A 20,222-nucleotide genomic window follows, 5' to 3' on the forward strand; every position below is an offset into this window, starting at 1 on the left:
TTAAATGGATAAACTGGTGACAGAAGTTGATCCTACACTGGTCACTAAATTTACAGTTTCATAACTGTCCAAAGAGATCTTTTTTTTTTGGTGCTAGAGATACAAACTTGCTCAGTTTGTATGCAGATGTGAGTGACTCAGATAGCTACGAGCATTTGTGTCTGCACTGTACATCAACTCTGTGGAGCAGTGGTGGGCAATCATGCCGTGGACACTTGAGGGCATCTGTTTTCTCTCGAAATAAACAAACTCGAGTGATTTCACTGGCTTCTCATCAGGAAAGGGTTGAGTTGAAAGTTTACCTGTTCTCAGGTCTTTGTGGCATCGTTGCACACCACAGCCACAGGGAGGGAAATGAGTGAGTGAACTGCATACACACACTTCCAGAAAGGGGTTGTTATACTGACCGAGGCAGCAGGATGGCAAAGTAGGAAATCAAAGACCAATTTCTCTTTTAGAGGAATAACGGTTATGCAAAAATATCGCCTGGACTCTGGATGTAGCTGTATTTTCTTTGCGGTACGAGCGGAAGTACCCAAGAGTTAGTGAATAAATTTCTCTCTTGGCCGTGGGTGAAACGGTTCTTGCATCTATGAGGCCTCGCTGACCACAAGGTCTCGCACTGCCTGGAAAGCTGCAACCATGGAGCTCAGCTGGATCTTCTCATCGGTTCCCGAGGCGAGCCTGTGTCTGAGGAGACGACACGTGATGAACATCTGGATGCCTTCATGATATTTTACTTTCAACTACTTGTATGTAATGTTAGCATTTCCTTTCTGTTAATGCTCGTTTATGAGAGGAAGCGCGAGTGATCCCACTTACTCAATGTCGGCCAACTTGATGAGCAGACCGATCCGAATAGCTGGAGGAAAGTCCACTTGAAGGGGGGAAGAGGAGAAGAAAATAATCAGATATCTGTCCTGTGGCAAAGATCAACAGATACAGACCCAAAAATAAAGCAAGCTCAGGGGAAATTATCTTAAACCTTTGCCAATTCTGAACACACACAACCAGCATAACTCTGTGAGTAAAGGGAATCAAGCAGTGCAAGCCACAATAAAGATGTGTCCAACACATCTGGTGGTTATGTTGCTTAACACTGTAAAGTCACGTGACAGCCAACACATAAACCACCCACACATCACATGCAGACTTGCAACTGCTGAAGCCAAAAGAGCTAAAAGGCATCTAAATGGAGAAATATTAAACAGCTGATGCAGTGGGATTTAATCTACAAGTGCAGTACAGACTATAGCAACCACAGCTAAGGTAATTATTCTGATGGGAGAAACTTGTTTTACTTTGGTTAACACACTGAAAAGATGAGCATAATACCTGGTTTTAAACAAAATATTATCTTATTCTTGGAGAAACAGCAGAATGAATAACAAGGCAGTACAGTGTGATATGTGCTACACCTCCTAATGCATGTGAAACTACTGGGGCAGGAGGTCTATCCACAATTAAAACCATCACACCTCGCTGAATTTTCTACCAGTTTTAAGGCGGTTTGGTTTGTTAGAAATGCACACGTGTTTTTCTGATATAGGGAACTTGCTTAAATGAAAAATGCCAAAATGTTTTGTCTTATGTAGACAGTAACACTAATAGTTCTACAATATAACCTTTAAGATTAACTTAACTATACAATTTGTTTCTATGTACATTCTTTTTTCTTGCTGCATGTAAACTGGCTGCCATGTTGTTAATAGTTTTGGAAATGAATGAAGACATAATTGAGTAAAAAAGACAACATTACAACACTAATGTTTAAAGGTCAAGTACATTTCCGGCAGGCTTCACATGTGTGTTAGCTACCATTTATACTGCAGTATTCACTGCATTCATTTTGCTGTTCACAGACTCTAGTTGGGGCCAATGACTTGAATCTGATGTGTTCTCTCAAAGAACAAAGAAATCTTTATGATTCTAGTTTTTAGTTGGTACACTACTTCCTATGTTTGTGCAAATCACTAACACAACAAAAACACTTCACAGATTTATACTATTTGATCAACACAAATTTAATATACATTACACTGTATGTATCATGATACACATTTACTGAGATTTGTGCTGCCCATTTGAACCATAATATATGGATGTTTTCTATAGCAAGAGGTTTTATGTCCCTGCAATTTAGTATTACAGGCAAATTAAGAAAAGGTTTGTCTGAAAACATTTCTTGTTTAGGGTTGGATGGAGCCCTGTATGCAACATTAATGCCCCTTCACGAGTTAAGTGATGAACTGCACTGCTTGTGGTTGTTTGCAGAGATGGTGACACGTTTTATACTCGTGCTACAAAACTTTCAACCTGCACAAAAAGTACAGCCCTGACTAACTCTTTAAATGTGTGTTACCTCTGTGTATGAGCAGATGAACCTCAGTGAGGATATCATGCAGGGCCAAACCTTTCAAAGTCTTGAGCTGGAGGATTTCTGAGGAGAACGTGTTAAGGAATTGCAAGAACACACACTGAACAGGTGTTACTGGTTTCCCAAGGTCAAACAAAAGCTTGTAGGTTATACCAACATAAATACAGACCAATTATTCTACAGTAAAGCTTCCAGACTGAATGGTCCTGTAATTCACTCAGGATTGAATTACAGGACAAGGCGAGGTGAAGGATACGCTTGTATGCCGTGGTGAAGTCTTTGTTGAGGGACCAGTCGAGGATGTTGGCTATATCTGAGCGGAGGGGGTGACCTGTGCAGGTGTACACTGTGTCCTCTGTGACCTTCCCGTACGCCATACTGGTGCTCTGAAGACACAGCAGTGGAATACAGTTAGTGCACTTTACCCTTCAATGATATTGATATATAATAGCAAGTGTCATGTATTTGTTTCTCAGCTATTTTAAACACAGAACGAATGAAAACACTGAAACACAACACCACGAGGCACAATGATGTAGAGGAGCTTTCGGTCATACCTGTAGTATGTTGAGCGATCGTCTCATATCACCTGATGATAAGGTCACGATGGCCTTCATTCCATCTGGAGTTACGTCAATGCTGCGGCACAAAAGTTCACTCTGTCAATCACCAGTCAGACCAATGCAAAGCTGAACTGTGTGGCAGGTATCATGTTGTTTAATGTTATTGTCAAACTGTGATCTTCTTCAGTTTCACCTTACTGGGACTGAAATCATCCAAATTTAGGCCATTTTTTCTCTTAACTTATTGATTGCTGTTAGAAAGACGACATGATTTCATGCAAGTAAACTAACGTTTGGTGAAATCTGTCAAAAAACGATCCTTCTTTTTATCTCAATGCTGAAACAAGTTTCCCGTGAAACCCAAACTGCCAGTTATTTTGGCGATGGTCTCACTGGTTTTCTGGGAGTAACACACAGCAAGATATGTGCAGGAAAGTTTAAGTGCCTCAGGCTCATTTAACATTAGATGGAGAAGAAACAGTCACAACATTCACATACACTCACCTCTCCTGCTGGATCACATGCTCCAGCCGAGGGATCATTTGATCCGGCGACAGCGGGCCGAAACGAAACCTGGTGCAGCGAGACTGCACAGCCGGGATGATCTTGGACAGGTAGTTGCAGATCAGGCAGAATCGAGTGTTTTCTGTAAACTTCTCAATCACTGAGACGGAAAGAGACAGTACAAGGTAGAAATCGGGGTAAGTAAGAAATGTGAAAGATATGTTAAATCAAAGAACCCACACATGGCTCTGACATGTCTCAGTCTTCTCAAAGACCTTCCACACAACATTAAGTGCATTTTTAGGTGAAATGTCAGCAGAACCAATGAGCATGTGGTGGACTATGTGGATGCTTCACACACATCTTCAGCCCTGCAGCACAGAACATCTATATAATCTGCACATTTTCAAGGTGGAGACCCAAGATCAGTGTTGCCAATTCAATATCTCACTAAATGTGAAATATGGTCACAATCTCCCCTTCTGTTCCTGAGTTATTTTGTTGAATAATGGCCAGAAAAGTGTTTTTTGCAGAATATTATGATGTAACTGTGAAGCTGACCTTTGACCTTTTTGGATATAAAATGCCATCAATTAATCTGATGAGACACTGTCAAATTTTTTCATAATTAGTGTATGAATTCCCGAGTTATTTGTGTTTTGTGAGGTCACAGTGAGCTTTGAGCAACAAAATCTAATCAGTTCAGCCTCAAGTCCAAGTGGACACTGAACTCAGTACTTCTTTTCACGTTATGGAGTAGCATTTCTTAGAACTTGCTTGGTGTCAGTAAATTTGTAGAAATGTTGCAAACTCTCTAATCAGAGAAATGTCATTGGTCAGGTGCCAGTACAACACTTTCAGTATTCTTTAATTGTGCTGCTCTCGCTAAATCTGCAATAAATTACCTCAAAATTATTTGACTTCTGTCTCTGGAGTAGCCAAATTCAAACAATATATAAAATAACTGTACTCGCTGAAAGCACGATACACTTTTTCTCCATCCTTGCTTCCACTTGCAGCTCTAATATTGCACTGAGCAGTGAAATCCATGCTTCATGATCACATAAGCTATTAAGAAAAACACAGGTCAGATGAACTTCACAAAGGTAAAACGTTGCAGTTGAACTCAATCGCTAGTTAAAACCAACTCTTCAGACAGGTATTGGTGCAAACTGAATATCAGGGTGTAGAAGCAGCCTGCAATTCGCCCGCAGCCAATTTGTCTGGCTGCTCACTGAGCCGTGCGGCTCACAGTGGGCGACGCCCGGCCGAACAGATGGCTTTACCTCGCCGCAATGCATTCTGGGCATCCTGGGTCATGGCATCGGCCTCGTCCAGTATCACCAACTTGAAACCCTTCCTGGAGGACAAGCAGGGCGGACAGAAAGGCAGCAGATTCAATAATTCCTCTTGTAGTTGTGAGTTGCTGATAAAAGGAAATTCATTTCTGAGTAGAAGGTATGTGACAAGTGTAGATGGATTTTTAGTCTTACTTGAAGATGGTCCTGGTGCTGGCAAAGCTCAGAATGGGACCTCGTACAACATCAATACCTCTGTCATCTGATGCGTTTAGCTGCGAAACAAGATCAGTCAAATATCAAACCAAAGAGCCACAAAGTCTCCTCTGAAGAGAAGCAGAAGCCCTCATATCGCAAAAACAAACAGAAGCTTGTAATGAGGAGTAGCGTACCTCCAACACCATGGAGTTGAACTCTCTGTCCTTGTACAGCTGCCTGGCACAGGCGAGGATGGTGGAGGTTTTGCCTGTACCAGGGGGGCCATAGAACAAGAGGTGGGGAAGCTTGTCCTCACTAATAAACCTCTGGACTGAAGACATGTTAAAAAAACAAGGAAACAAAATTAACAGTCTGGATATGACATGGTATTTAAATGGTACACTCAAGGTGTTTAAGTGTTTTTCCACACAGGTTTTACTAATAAACATGTGTAGGGATAACTTTCCCTGCTCTGTCGGTGTCTCTCACTCTTAGAACTTTGCAATTCATAAATGTGTATTATTTTGTTGTTTTGGTGAGAAGACATGAATTTAAATGGGCAGATTTATTATCCACAGGTAGAAATTGTTACAGATGAAGCCTGCAGTGTGGGTGCTTTAGGGATGAGGATTATATCTATTCATTCTGCAGTCCACATACTCACTGGTGCTTAGAATATCTCTGTGTGAGATCAGATCATCAAGTTTCTGTGGTCTGTATTTTTCTACCCTGGAATAGGGAGCAGAAACACATCGTACATCAATCGACAGTTAAATGACTTGCTACGTCATTTAGTGCAGCATGATTTCTCTTAACACTCAAAACTCAAAATAACATTACGGATTAGCAACTTGTTAAACCAAAAAGTGACATTCTGTGTATGCCGGTGTAAAACGAACTTAAAAAACTGTCTATATTAAAACATGTTACTCATAGGTTTGGGTACGTGCGCAATAGGTTTTGAGCAACGTTAGAGACTTCAAATTGTTGGGTGCCACTTTTCAATTCGGCATCTATATTTAACCCCATGTACCAATACATCAAACAAATGTCAACTTCATAACATGAGGACGCTGCAGCAATTCCTACGAGCCCATTTCCAGCACGAACTAGCCGTTATATACGCCGAAGTAAAAAGTTGACATGGCTTCGCATTTAATACTCGCTTCACAACTATGAGGAATATCGAACGGATTTGTAAATCCCAGCAAAGAAAGCATAGAGGACAGAAGTCTAACTTCATGATACGGCTAGCTGCTAGCTTGGATCCATGGTGGACATGTTAGCTAAGTAGCACAAACTATTTTAGCGTATGTGTGATGAACAACGACCTTTAACTCACCATGGTAAATTCCTGGTATGTAACGGCGCTTTACTTGTTGAAGCCATGTGCTCTTTAAATGTGAATTATGCTCCAAATCAGGTAATACTTTCAGAGTTCTAAGTACTTCCACTCTACGTTTACTGTTAATGGCAGTGTTTGGCGCGCTCAACTACAAAACGTGCGCCATACGCCATGGCGTACAACCAATAGGGTGGCTTTGTTGCCGCCTATGGGCGGGTTATCGGTGACATAGATTTCCACTGTAAAAAGTGTGTGGTGTGGCATTAAAATTGCAACTATTTCTATTTAGAAAAGGCATATAAATGCATGCATGTACTATTGGTCCACTTTGTCAATACATTCTTAGAGGAAATGCATTGTTGAAAACATTTCAGATGACGCTAACAGCCAGTCTTGTCAGTTGGGCTGGACGCAATGCTGGCTGGAGTCTCTGCAGGTGACACCGAGAAAATGTCATAAAAATGTCCCATCAGTGTCTCTCTGCCTCATGAGAGATGACACTGCCATGTACACTTCAGACCCCCTTCTGCTGAGATCCCTCCCACCGACATTTTAAAGAGACAGTTTAATTAGGACCATATAAGAACTTTTTGACATCATCAAGTCCTTTACAAGATATTTTTATCACTGGTATAGACCTCACAGTCTGAGAGTCAGCTGACCAGAGCTTGATTCTTGCATACAGTAGATCAGGTCCTATGTGCAATTCTCTAATCATTTGAACCATTTAATGACACACTTTCTCCATTGATTCTCTATATATTTTCATTTACATGGGGATTTTTTTTTAACAATACTGTGGTGACAGTCTGGAAAAAAACATCATTTTTATATATAAACATATTTATGATTTTATAAATCGCATAAAATTCTAGTTTTTTCAGTGCTTGTGCTGTAAGTCCTGGTCTTAATTATGTCAGGCTCTCAACATTTTTCTTATGAACAGGTAATCTCATCGAGATCACGATAGAGATCTTGCATGAGAGATTTGAGTACAGAAGAAGAAATAAGAACAGAGATTAGGCACTCAACAACACACACAGTCACACACAAGCAGTGAAGGAAGAAATAGAGCTTTTACTTAAGTAAAAGCAGCAATGCCACAGTGTAGACATACATTGTCACAAGGAAAAGTCCTGAAAAATAAGTGAAAGTTAAAAGTACAAAAGTGAAAGTATACTCAAGGCACTAAAAGTAAACGTACTCATGAAGCAGAATGGCTCATTTCAGAATAATGTATAATATACTATTGGATTTTAATTATTGATGCCTCAGGGCTCAATCCGACTTAGTCATATGTTAATCTATAATCATACATTATAATTGATTGGTTAATTATGTTTTGTATTATTAGTCAGAATGTGGAATGTAACTGAAGTTATCAGATGTAGTGGAGTAAACACTACAACATTTCTATCTGGACTGTAGTGAAGTAGAAGTATAAAGTCAAAAAAAATTGCAATACTCAAGTACAGGTACCTCAAAGCTATAATTAAGTGCAGTACTTGAGTAAATGTACTTAGTAACAATTATCAAAACATGAAAAGACTTTAAACATTTTGTCAATAGATTAAAACAGAGATAAAATGTGTGTGAAGGCCAGAGAAAACACACCTTGAACACAACATGCTTGCTATAGTGTATGTGAATGTGTGTGGGGGGGGCTGTAGGTGAGTATAGGTGTGTAGGTGTCCTGTATGGCAGTGTAGGCTACACATCCAGGTGCGTGTGTGTGTGTGTGTGTGTAAAAACCATGATAATCCTACACCTTTCCTCGAAGACGTGTGAAAAGTGTCAGCTGCGTTGCTCTCGCAGGCCCGGGCGCCGCGAGCAACCGCTGCGCTCAGCGCGCAGATCTCGCGAGAGCGGCCCCTCACGGCGCTGCCTGCCCGAGCGATGCGATGCTGTTGCTGTGGGTTTGATTGACAGGAAACATGTCGGTGTGGTGGGAGCGAACCGGGATGCAGCTGCTGCCAAGGGAGACAGGGAGTACCTGCATCCAGTCCACACATCAGCACCTTTAAAAGCACCAGGCTTCCCCCGCCGACACGTCTGCTTGTGATGCGCTCAACCAGCTCCTCTCTCTCTCTCTCTCTCTCTCTCTCTCTCTCTCTCTCTCTCTCTCGCTCGCTTTTTTTTAAACATCCATTTGAAACGAAGGGGCACCCAATGGATGCCGTGGCAAACCGTGTAGTCCTCGGTATCTTCATATCGTGTTTGGTTTAGCCTACAACCAGAGACACCTTGATGAAACAGCAGGAACTACGAGGACTGTTGTTGCAATGGAGTCGACTCTCTCACGGCTCAAACCGCGTCTGTAGACCTACAACATCTCGTTTCATGGCGTTTTGCAGGTTGCTCCGTTCCGTGGGCTTCTCCACGTTTCTCCTCTGAATCATTTTTTTTGTTGTTGTTGTTTTGTTGTTGTTTTTTTTTCTACATTTATTTTTGAAAGTGCAAAGGAAGAAATAACGACCACTGCTCGCAAAACTATGAACGAGGAGATGACTAAAAGCGAGGAGAAGCATCTTAGTTTGCAGAAAGCCTTGCAGCAGTGCGAGTTGGTGCAAAATATGATAGACATAAGCATTTCTAGTCTGGAGGGTTTACGGACCAAATGTGCCACATCCAACGACTTGACACAAAAAGAGATACGAACGCTGGAGGTAAGCACCATTTGAGCGAAATGACTGAATCTCTGCTGTGCGTCTTCATCTGAATCGATACGGAGGGCTGTCACCGTCTGTTATTGTATTTCTAGGCCACTGTGCCTATTTTTCAGTGCCTTTTCAACGACAAACTGCTTATTTCCCCCCTCCCCTGTTGTCTGTTTGTTGTCGTTGCATACATATGCAAAGATTTGTGCTGAAGCCCACCGTTGTCTGTGTTGTGCAGTGCAATAAATCAGGAGGCTACGGGGCTGCAGTGGGCTGTTATAGACTTGCGCATTCTGCAGGTGGCGGGGAGAGAAGGTGGCTCTTCTCCATCAGAATAATATCTGAGGCAGCCGAGGCCTATAGGCAGCCCGTGTTTACAATCCATTACCAATACGCCAGCCTGCGCATCTGTCCTCGCAGCGCACCCAGGCCCTGCTGTTACGCAAGGCGAGCAGATTACTGAAATTGTTACAAAATATCGTTATCCGTTTAATTGGCCCGTGGGGGTGTTCCGTAAATTGCGTTACGTAATGGCCATAATATCCCGGGTGTTTGTGTTTGAGAATACCAGACTGTCCGCGTTGAGACCGCTTAAACCAGTCGAACATCCCCTCCGCACCACTGAGAGGCTGTTACGGGACATTAAAAAAATGATAAAAGAAAAGAAAAAAAAGCCATAAAGTGCGATAAGGTCACTGAAAGCTCACCATTGAGCAGCGCGGACACATCACAGCATTTAGGGCCTGTAAGAGTGTTATGGTGATGCCTCAGGAGATTAAAACAAATACCATTAAGTGCCATAAAGGTCGCCATAAACTCAGCACCGAGGATCTGTGTGTACCATCAACACACATTCAGTCCCAGTGGGGGGGTACAGTTGAGATATTACATAAAAATACCATAAAGGAAAGTCGCTTGTGAGTGGCACACACCATCCAGCCCCACGGGGATATGATGCTGTGCATGGTGAATGATATAAGCATATATGCAGCGCTGTGGTGCGGCTGAGCTGTGGGTGAAGTTTGAAGGCGAGGTGTTGCACAGGCAGGGCACAGGGATGCCATCCAGGAGAGAGAACTAATATTAAGCACAAATGTGCTGCCAGCGATGAGCAGGCTACAGCGTGAATGTTCACCATGGTCACTGAATGCCTGGTAAAGCAGTGCGGCTACCACATAGTTTGTTATCAGCAGTACAGAGATAATACAGCTATGTTTGTAATTATTAATGTGAGTCAAACTGTGTTACATGACTAAGGGACTGCATGGAAATTAGTTGGTGGTTAAAGGAGGTCAGAAAAGGGGCAGCTTTTTGTGGGAGAGCAGGAGACAATCTAAATTTATGTTTCATTCCAGCCTTCATTGGCAGTAAAAGGCTCGGTGGTTAGCAGCTTCGCCTCACAGCTAGAAGATCCCCGGTTCGATCCCGCCTGGGGTCTTTCTGTGTGGAGTTTGCATGTTCTCCCTGTGCAGCGTGGGTTCTCACCGGGTTCTCCGGCTTCCTCCCACAGTCCAAAAACATGTTTAGGTTAATTGATAACTCTAAATTGTCCATAGGTGTGAATGAGCGTGTGGTTGTTTGTCTGTATATGTAGCCCTGTGGTAGGCTGGCGACCTGCCCAGGGTGTCCCCCGCCTTTGCCCGAGAGACGACTGGGATAGGCTCCAGCCCCCCCGTGACCCTGCAAAGGATTCAGTGGTGTATAGATAATGGATGGATGGATGGTTTTATTCATGTGTCCACTGATGGTGCACTTTAAGAAGATATCATCCCTTAAAAGGTGATGGCAAGTACAAACTTTTGCATTTGTAGTGACACCTATGTGCGTCGTTGAAGGGGCCGTGCAGAGTTTTTGACCACTTTTGGTGCTGTAGCGTGTTTTAATGAGGTTGTATTGTTTGTATCACTTTCTCTACCAGATGGCACGCCAGGAGCATCAGTGGTGATGTGAAGCACATTCCCTGTGACTGCCGAGGGCACTAACGCACGGCAGCAATGTGCCAGTAAAAGAGAAGAAGGGTTAGGGCAAGCTATAGACAATACGGCTTTCAAAACACTCATAAGTTATTAATCTGTTTATACCTGATCTGTTGCATTGAATGCAGGAAATATAATGCATTGGGGTGTTTGTTACACATCACAATAGCGGAACATCTGGCTTCACGGTGTATGCATACTATAGTTCTTCAAAGTGACACCGTGCTCTGCAGCAACATTTCCTCAACACAATGATTTCACTTCACACCTAGTAACACTTTCATGTCTCCTACAGAGTCAACAAAGTCAGATCCATCTTATGAACTCTTTTCAACTAAGTTTTGTCACCCTGCACATCCCTAAACCTCTCACAGTTAGCATGTTATGGTTGTTTTTGGATGCAGTTACTGCTAATTGTGTTTCCATTGGGTTACACTAGCATTTTGCCATGTGATACCACAGTATTTGTAGTATATTACTGAAAGTTGCAGTCTTGTTTTGCTACAATCCAAAACTGGAGCCAGCATTCATGCCAGGTATTTGACAGGGTCTTGCAGTAAAGCAGTATTCAATGAATATAAGAATATTGATAACTGTGGTTTTAAACTGTGTCAAATTTCATCTCCAGTGCCACATATGGTGCAGTGCTACCGCTCCATGTGTCCAAGTAGTGAGTCCCCAGGGTCTCTTAATGTCCCAGCTTGTGTCCCATCTATGGTTGCTCTCCCTCTTTCTCCCTTGATGACTGCATATGATTCCATAGTGATGACTTGGACTTGTTGCAGGCATCCTAAAGCTATAAATACACATTAACAGTGCATAATGTAGCAAAGCTTCACCTCTTCAGCTGCAACCACAAGTTGTACCTCTGTATTGAAGTTAATACTGATTTGACCAGGCTGTAGCACTCTTCACAATACACTTGTGGGAGAAGAAGAAAGAAAAAAAAGTTGTTTTATATGCTAACAGAGCATTCATAGTGCTTGAATGCAGTCATTGACCACAGTTTTATTAAGTGTGTGCCCACCAGACAAAATAATAGAAACACCAACATGGATTCAGGTCAGAGTGAGATATTTTGGTAGTCACGTATTGTTGTGGGCTGCTATTCTTCTGTTGTTAAATTTAAGCTACAATCCCCTTGTAAAACATATTTTATCAATACACAGGAACCAATATAGATATGGCTTTGGCTACTGCCAAAACTCGGTACGAATGCAACTGCATCTCTGTTTGCATTATTTAGTTTTGTGTGTTTTTTTTAACTTAAATAAAATAATATGTGAAAGAAATCCTTAACAGGAAGAAACAAGTATTGGGAATGAAAGAGAACAAGAGAAAACACACTCGACAGTTAATTCACAAATGCAACAAAGGAGTCACCCCTGAGAACCGTCTAATCTTCCTCAAATCCTCTGAGTTGGAGAGCCTTTCAGGATGGCATTGCTCTTATTGCCTCAACGACAAATGAGTTGTACACCAGGGGCTTTGATCAGGATCGCAATGACGTCAGCAACACGCAAGCCCTCCCTCGTTATCCTGTCCTGATCTTTAATGAGTGTGTGTATGGGAGATTCCTCTACGACATCGCTGTTTTCCATCTCTGTTATTAACCCAAAGGACCCAGATTGCACCTCAGACACAATCTGTTAGAGGTGCTGAGCACTGACCTTGCTTTAGCCAGCAGCTTTACCAAGAATAGCAGCCTATATCATTACCTGGATGAAGTGTTAATACTGGTTTCCATTATTATAATTATGCATTGTTGGCGGTATCCCTTGGATACACTGGAATGATCAACGTACATGATGAATGATCCTTTTTTTGTGGCTTACGTATAGATGCAGACACATGATAGAACATGACATGTGATCCAGTAAAAACAAGGGTATTATTCATTCACATGTGTATGTGAGATGGGCTTTACAATGTTTGAACAAGATATGTTAGCATCAGCATTTTGTTTTTTCATCAAAGGTAAAACCATGGTATTTCACTACTCAAGAGTCAGAAGATCAAAGGCTATGAACGACAGTTAAAGCACCGTCGTGCAGAAGGTCAAAGGATTCATTGTGCTCAAAGCAAACTAGGTCATACTAAGTGTTGTCCCACCACGTCCAAAGGAAGGTGTTTATTCCTGTTCCCAGCGGAAGCCTATGTTAAAACCGCCTCTTGTCTGTATCTCAGTTTTACATCTCTGTGCATCCCAGCAATGCCTGTGTAATGAGGGCATGATTGTCACATCCAGAAGTTATGGAGCAGCATTATCTTTCATTTGGAGTCATGTTTGTGGCTACCTGGCACATCGAAGTGCAATATTCACTCCGCTTTTAGCTCCGTTTTTGGTCTCCACCAACTCCTGAGGGAAATATCTGGCTCTTTAGCTGCTAAATGCTCCACTATGTTCAGCAGCATGTTGCTAAATGTGTCTTCGTGCCATTTGGTGCCAACCATTAGTGTACAGTGGGTATTTAGAGCTTTTTGACTGAAATCTGCAGCCTGTTGGAAATGATGCTATGAGAGCAGTGAGAGTGAATTAAAACAGTGAAGCTGTGGGCCGGACAGACAAACAATGAGCTCAAAGTTGCTGTTAAGCTCTATAAAGCTGAGGGGAACTGCAGATTCAAAGTCAGATTTCACATTGTCATCTAATCTGTTGTCATTATGTATTTTTGTATTTATTTACACATTTTTAGTCTTTGGCTTTCATTGTGGGAGATTAATGGTTAAAGGTTCAGGATTTCTTTTCTTTTCTTTTTTTTTTTTAAATGTCTGTTGTGAGTCCCCCAACTTTATGGACTACTGAATCACGGTGTGATATGCGATCTCAGAACCAACTGCCTTTTGTCTGATGACAATTTAGCTTCCAAGGGCAACTTCCAATGATTCGGGGCTTCTGATGTAGCCAGTTGATAACTAGAAATCGCCTTCCTGGTCATTGTTTCGTCCGATTAGCAACTTGAAAAGAGAAGACAGCATCTCTATAAACAGATATCTGCATGAATGCAGACAAATAAAAAAAAAAGCTAATACAAAGCTGAATCGTCATCAGACCGATGGGTTCCGAGATTGCATTTCGGCCACTGCATTCCGCCTCTTTTGCTCTCCACACGGACCGTTCACCTGCATGCAACCACAGCCTGCTCAAATGTGATTGGTCTACTTGGACTACAAACAGAAATCAGAACACTTCCGATACCAAAATCTTGTCCCTTGTCTACAGACTCCTGATTCATATGCAGATATGTAGGGATTATGTAATATATGACTTTTTGTAGGACTACACTGGTTTATGCATCTATATGTTGAATTCACAAGCTATAACAAACTCCAGGATGCTACAATTTTACACTACCAATGAGACCATGGAAAAAAAGCTTTTCTCTGCTGTTTGGGGTGCCTTCAAGTTTATGAATCTGCCTTTAATGAATAGTTTTCTTGAGGATCTAGCACCTGTCTGTTGTACAAGAGAGCAATGAGAACGCCTTTAAGCATGTGATGATGATGTGATGATAAACCATTAATTACTACAGTCTGCTGCAGCTCAGTGGGCTAAATTTAAGTACTACCGGTTAGAAAATTGCTGTTTTGAAGTACTATATAGACATTTAAGTTACATTCACTTTTGGTGCCTTTGCCTGAACTGTAGTAAAATTCACAAATTACACCAACCTTTGCTGAAAACCTGAATGATAGTTTTTAATACAGGACAGTACAGGACTCTAGTTCAACAGATAAGATAAAGCTGGTGTGGAAGTTATCATCTGCTGTGCGTTCATTAAGTGTTCCAGTTGATCTGGATTAACTGTGAGTGTAGCAGTTGTGAAGAGGTCAATTTAGCTCATGTCTGAGCCCCCGCTCATGGGAATAACACCATATAGGTTCATCGAGAGCCTGCTTAAAGGAACATTCCATCATTTTAGGGCGTATGCTGGTTCAGTCATGGAAGAACACATCAACGGGAAAGGATCCTTTAAAGCTCCTATTTGCGAAATGTTCACATTAGGCAACATGAACCAGACATTCCTGAAATGTAGGTTTCTGATAAGCTGGAAGAATATGAAGCCAGTAAGATCTGCAGAGTGCCTTGAGTCAGAATCAGATTTGGTGAAATTGCATTTAGTTACTGTGATTGTCAAAGATAGGACCGATCCACCAATTCATCATGATCCACCAATTGTAGCCACATTTAAACCTAAAAACTGTCCCCCAAGCCTTTGATAGATCCATTTCTTGATGTAACTTTACCTCAGTGCATTTTGTGCATTAATTTTAATGTAGTTTAAGTGCATCATCTGCACAACTACATTGAAATTACACCGTTCGATTCCTTTGAGGTACATGGATCTAACCAAGCATGTTCACTGTAGCAACTGATGTCCGCGCTCTTTAAGACACAGGAAGCAGGCTCAACTTCTTGTTCAGAGAGCACTGATTGTTGCGTGTCGATGGTGAAAAAAATCGAAGCGGAGGGATTCTGCATGTCTGGCAGTCTGTGCCGGGCAGAGACAGAAGGTAAAGACAGCAAAGTGTAAAAAACAGGGATAATTTTCAGCTTGTGGCGTGCTATTGTTAGCCTGCTAGCCCTAGCAGCTTATGCTTGTACACCTGCCCACAGCACAGTATGTTCAGTCCCGTCTGGTTTTCACGACAGCAAGGGAGCAAAGTTTGCTTTGCCAAATCCGCTCTGAACGGAGCTTTAGGATGGCGATGCCACTTGGTGGTTGGCGTTACACGTTAGATCAGGGGTCACTGGCCGCATTGTTCTGCCCTTCTTCTTATTTTTGAGTGCGCAGTGTAAAATGTTTTTTTAACACTCCAAAGCTGAGCAACGTTCCTCATACCTCTCCCATGTACCTCCATATTACACTGTTCTATATGTTAAGTCAAGTAAGGCCTAATCCCACTTGAGACTGTATGTCTTTATAACAGCAGCTTTCTCCTTGCAGAGGAGACAGGGAGACGTCACACGTTTCTCGAAACTGGCCGTGCTCCAGGTCTGCCTTTATTTCAGGCTGGGACAGACACATTTTGGTGTCAGCTGCTGTTCATAGCTGAAATGTCGATGTTTAAGAGTTGCTAAATCTAGCTTTGGCTTCGGGGATGCTCACCGGGTGTGATGTCGACCGTGTCGTCTTAGCTTATCGCGTCGCCTTAGTTTACTGAACAGCACTACAGACGAAGTGCAGCTGAGGCTGATGGGAATGCAGGCACAGCGCCAGGATTTCAGGTTCGGATGGGCTGAAGTCTTTTTGGCCGAGCCTTTTAATTACAGCAGTTAATACTGTTTCTGACTGTAACAGAAACGACTGCTGCGAAACAAGCCCGGTTGATTGTGACACTTTTAAAATCTTTTTCTAAAACATTGTCATGCCGATATTACTGACCTGAACAGTTTATATTTGCTACAAATGGCTCATGCAGGTATGTTGCTCAGAACTGTGGGAAAAATGCCACATGGTATCCTGTATACAGTACCATGTTCATTGTTTGCTGAGTGTTGTGTGGATCAGTACATCCATTCACCGAGAACACTTATGTTTGAATTCTATTTAAAGAAATACTATCTTGTTTGGATGATCTGGCTGGAGTATGATTTGTTTAAATTGAGTTAGATTGACTCTTACATACATGTCCTCCCAGTCATTTAGAACGGGCCAGTCGTAGAAGTGGACAGACCCGGGTCCGTTAGGCGCACCTTGCAGGAGTTTGGTCATAACATCGAGGTATTTGGTTCGATCAGAGGCTCACCAAAGTGAGCACAATTCATCCTGAGGAGGGCGTGAAAGTCTGAACCACATGTCTTGTAATCCATCCAGTGTTTGTTGAGATATTTCACTCTGGACCAAAGTGGTGGCAGCTTGACCGACAGACTTCAGCAAAAAGAAATGTAGGCTCAGTTCACGGTTACTAAAAAATCTATAGGTGTAACTTTTTGAGAACGAAACACTCTGTCAATAGAAGTATTGTTTGAAAAGTCTCTTTAAAGGTTTCTGTCTTTCTGTCCCCCTCTCTCTCTCTCTCACACTCATCCTTCTTACATTTGCACTAAATACCAGTTTCTTTACATACGCTGTGCTGTGCTGTGCTATGCTGTTGGAACATATGGCAACATATATTTTAAGTAGCATGAGGCTCGTAATGTATTGTGAGACTGTGATATACAGTACGAAGTCAACACATTTAGCCAGGATAAATGCGGGTTTCTCTGTAGGTGTGGACCGAGCAGTCGCCATATCGGGCAGAGCGTTAGCAGCCGTGGGCAGCTGCTGTAGGGTTTTCTGCATTCAGAGGTGACTTGCGAGTCCCTCCTCCACTGGTTTCTACTTTGGTATGCACTGATGTAGGCCAGCGCTGTCTAATTTCTAGCAGTCACTTTGTAGGTGTATGCTTGGAATGGGGCCATCTAAATGTATCATCCTTAAGTCTTCAAGCATCACGTCACCCACTGTGGACCTTGTTCTACCATCGTTTTCAATCAGAACAGTCATTTCAGCTCACAATATACTTGCTGTAGCGCTTGTTTAAGACTGAAGCACAATCAAAACAAATAAAAAATACCTCTCTTCAACACATTAGTTGCTCTCTCTGTTATGAGAAATGTCGATGGAAAGATGTACATGAAATTTGTGGAAGTACACCTGCCTGCTACCTGCAGTTATACATGTTAGCTGTGGGGGTTTCAGCTGTTAGAAAGGGACATGTTTTTGGAAAGGACTATTAGCGTCAACAAGATATAAGCAGGGGTGGAAGATCAGATCATGTTCTTAAGTAAAAGTGTGAATGCCACAGTGTAAAATACTGGCTTCAGTGTGGGTGTTACATTAATAATATTAGATTATTAGAATATTGAAATGTAGTAGAAGTATAGAGTTGTATAAAGTAGAAAACAGGAAATATATTATAAGTATTGTGCTTAAGTACAGTAGTTGAATAAATGTATTTAGTTACTTTCCACCAGTGGATATAAGTAAAAACAAAAATGAAGTGTAAATTTAACAAATGTTTACCGTTCAAATACTAAAGAAATCCCAGTTAGGTTAATGTTGAATAGCTACTGGTTTGTGCCTTTAGACTAAGCTACGATGTTTGCATACAGTATATGTGTGTATTATATAGCAGACTCTGTTTTATGTGCTCTGTAATGTCCCGTTGCGTAAACATGATGTCCTTTAGTCCTTGTACCAAATGTGCCAATATCTGTCCAGCCGAGGGGCAGAAAGGAGCAGAGAGAAGAGAAGACCAGACCCCCTGACCAGACCAGAACACTGACAGCACAGTTTTTACTAAATAAATCCATAGTAAATGAATAGAGGGTTGATTGGTAATAAACACACAGTGAAATAAATATAGAGAAGTGCCAAATTAACCTGGAATCTTTAAAAAGTATAGAAATAAATTAAAAAGATATTGTAAATGAATAAAAAGATAAACTTTTACAATGGCAAATAATTCATTATGATTTATGTAGTTATCTATATGACGTATACAGATACTACTTTTTAATTTAACCTAGTGAGACTTGTTTTGATTAAAACTGATAGTTTAGTTCACTTTTTATTGCATTTCATTTTATGTGATATAATTCCTGTGAATCTATGACACGTGGTGAATGAAGTGGTTCTGCGCGTGAGTTTAAACTGTATTGTACCTCACTCTGCTTTCAGGATTTATATTATTAGTGTGGTCGGCTGTGGTCATGTTTAACAACAAGTAAAGGCACACACGTCAGACGAACCTTATTGTCTTAACAGCGGTACATCACATAGACTCCAAGAGTCAAAAATGTGGTGAAATGTATTTAAGTACATTTACTCAAGTACTGTACTTAAGTATAAATATGAGGTACTTGTAATTTACGTGAGTGCTCTCTTTTCACTTTCTATTTCTACTTCACTACATTTCAGAAGGAAATATTGTATTTTTCACTTCACCACAGTTCATTTACATTCACTTTTACTGCAAAGTAAAAGAAGTTTACCAAGAGCTTAGAAAATTAAGATGCTTTGTTGAGAATCAAACTAGTGTAAATGATTATTTGATTGACAGAAGCTTAATTGGCTACTATTTTGATAATAATTTAAGTCATTTCTTATGTGAAAACATTTCATGGTTCCAGCTTCACAAATGTGAACATTTGCCGTCTTGTTTCAATTCTCTGTAATTGTGGTGGCGTTTCTCACAGAGATTTTAAAAACCAAACTGTCAGTTAATGGAGCAAATAATCAGCAGATTCATCAATAAGAATCATCAGCTGCAGTCCTGTCTAAAATAGTTTCGATGAGCTCCACCTCAACTACAACAGTAAAATCCTGTTTTTTCATTAATGCACGAGAAACACCCATCTAATAATATAAAATATAATAGTTTAACAGTCACAGGCACACTCTATAGTAAGTACTTCATGATCATACTTGCATACTTTCACTTTCCTTGTATGTATTTTAACAGTACTTTTGGTTCTGCTTGAGTAAAGGATCTGAACACTTCCTCCCACACTGGTCCTGCATGCGGTCACTGCACTCTCCTTCTCTCTAAGATGTATTTACCAAGAAATAGCACCTCAGTTAGCAATACATAATGAGACAGAACATACAGATGTATTGAATAGAGCACTGTCATAAATAGGATACTAATGTTTGCCATATAATCAAAGGCCAGGAAATGAACAAAGTATTAACTGCAAAAACCCTTAGTATTAAATACAAGTAACATGACATGCATTAAAAAAATGCATTAAAATAACTTTTACACATGGAGCTGAAAGCAACTTTTCCTGGCACACGTGAATAATCACCTATTTCTTTGAAGAACTGATGTAGTGATAGGCAGATAAAAGCACTTAAATGATTCAAACCAGCCCCTTCTGGTGGAGGTATTCGACAGTTGGTTTAATGTCTCCTGCTGTCGCTGTTTCATTTCTGTTTGTTGGTTCAGCATGAAGTGTGTTTTGTAGTGTTATCTGTGAAAAGAGACATGTTTGGCCTTTCTGGCACAAACACACATTTAAATCAAAGGTGTGTTATGTTCCACTGATTATCAAAAGATGAAACACTGTGATAATCAGGTTAATTATTAGTGTGCTTGTTCCCCAGGCCTTACAAAATCTGAAGGCAATACAGTCAGAAGCCTTTCTTTGAATCCATACAAGTTTTTTTTTTTGTCAGGAACATGATGTTTCCCCTTTGAAAACCTCACTAAAGATGCTGCAGGAAGCATATTGGAGATGTATTATGCTTGCATAAATAACAGTTGGGCCACTGTTACCAAAAGACATTTAACACCAGGTCTGGTGAAGTTAGTG

General features: G+C 41.2%; 2 protein-coding genes across 2 annotated transcripts in view; one reads left to right on the forward strand and one right to left on the reverse strand.

The window, feature by feature from the left end:
• Positions 1 to 65: 65 nt before the first annotated feature.
• rfc5 (replication factor C (activator 1) 5) lies at positions 66 to 6,417 on the reverse strand. The gene is made up of 11 exons (XM_041937992.1): positions 6,283 to 6,417; positions 5,605 to 5,669; positions 5,135 to 5,271; positions 4,938 to 5,017; positions 4,731 to 4,804; positions 3,445 to 3,604; positions 2,935 to 3,016; positions 2,634 to 2,763; positions 2,363 to 2,440; positions 823 to 877; positions 66 to 690 (listed from the first exon to the last, which is right to left on the reverse strand). Exons 1-11 carry the CDS (start codon positions 6,327 to 6,329, stop codon positions 591 to 593), a joined length of 1,008 nt encoding a protein of 335 aa, XP_041793926.1. The 5' UTR covers positions 6,330 to 6,417; the 3' UTR covers positions 66 to 590.
• A 2,360-nt stretch (positions 6,418 to 8,777) lies between these two features.
• ksr2 (kinase suppressor of ras 2) overlaps positions 8,778 to 20,222 on the forward strand; it is an 86,992-nt gene continuing 75,547 nt past the window's right edge. Inside the window, exon 1 of the mRNA XM_041937596.1 lies at positions 8,778 to 8,951. Coding sequence (XP_041793530.1) covers positions 8,778 to 8,951 — 174 coding nt within the window. The remainder of the gene's footprint in view (positions 8,952 to 20,222) is intronic.

The sequence above is a fragment of the Chelmon rostratus genome, chromosome 5 (assembly GCF_017976325.1).
Source record: "Chelmon rostratus isolate fCheRos1 chromosome 5, fCheRos1.pri, whole genome shotgun sequence".
Lineage (NCBI taxonomy): Eukaryota > Metazoa > Chordata > Actinopteri > Chaetodontiformes > Chaetodontidae > Chelmon > Chelmon rostratus.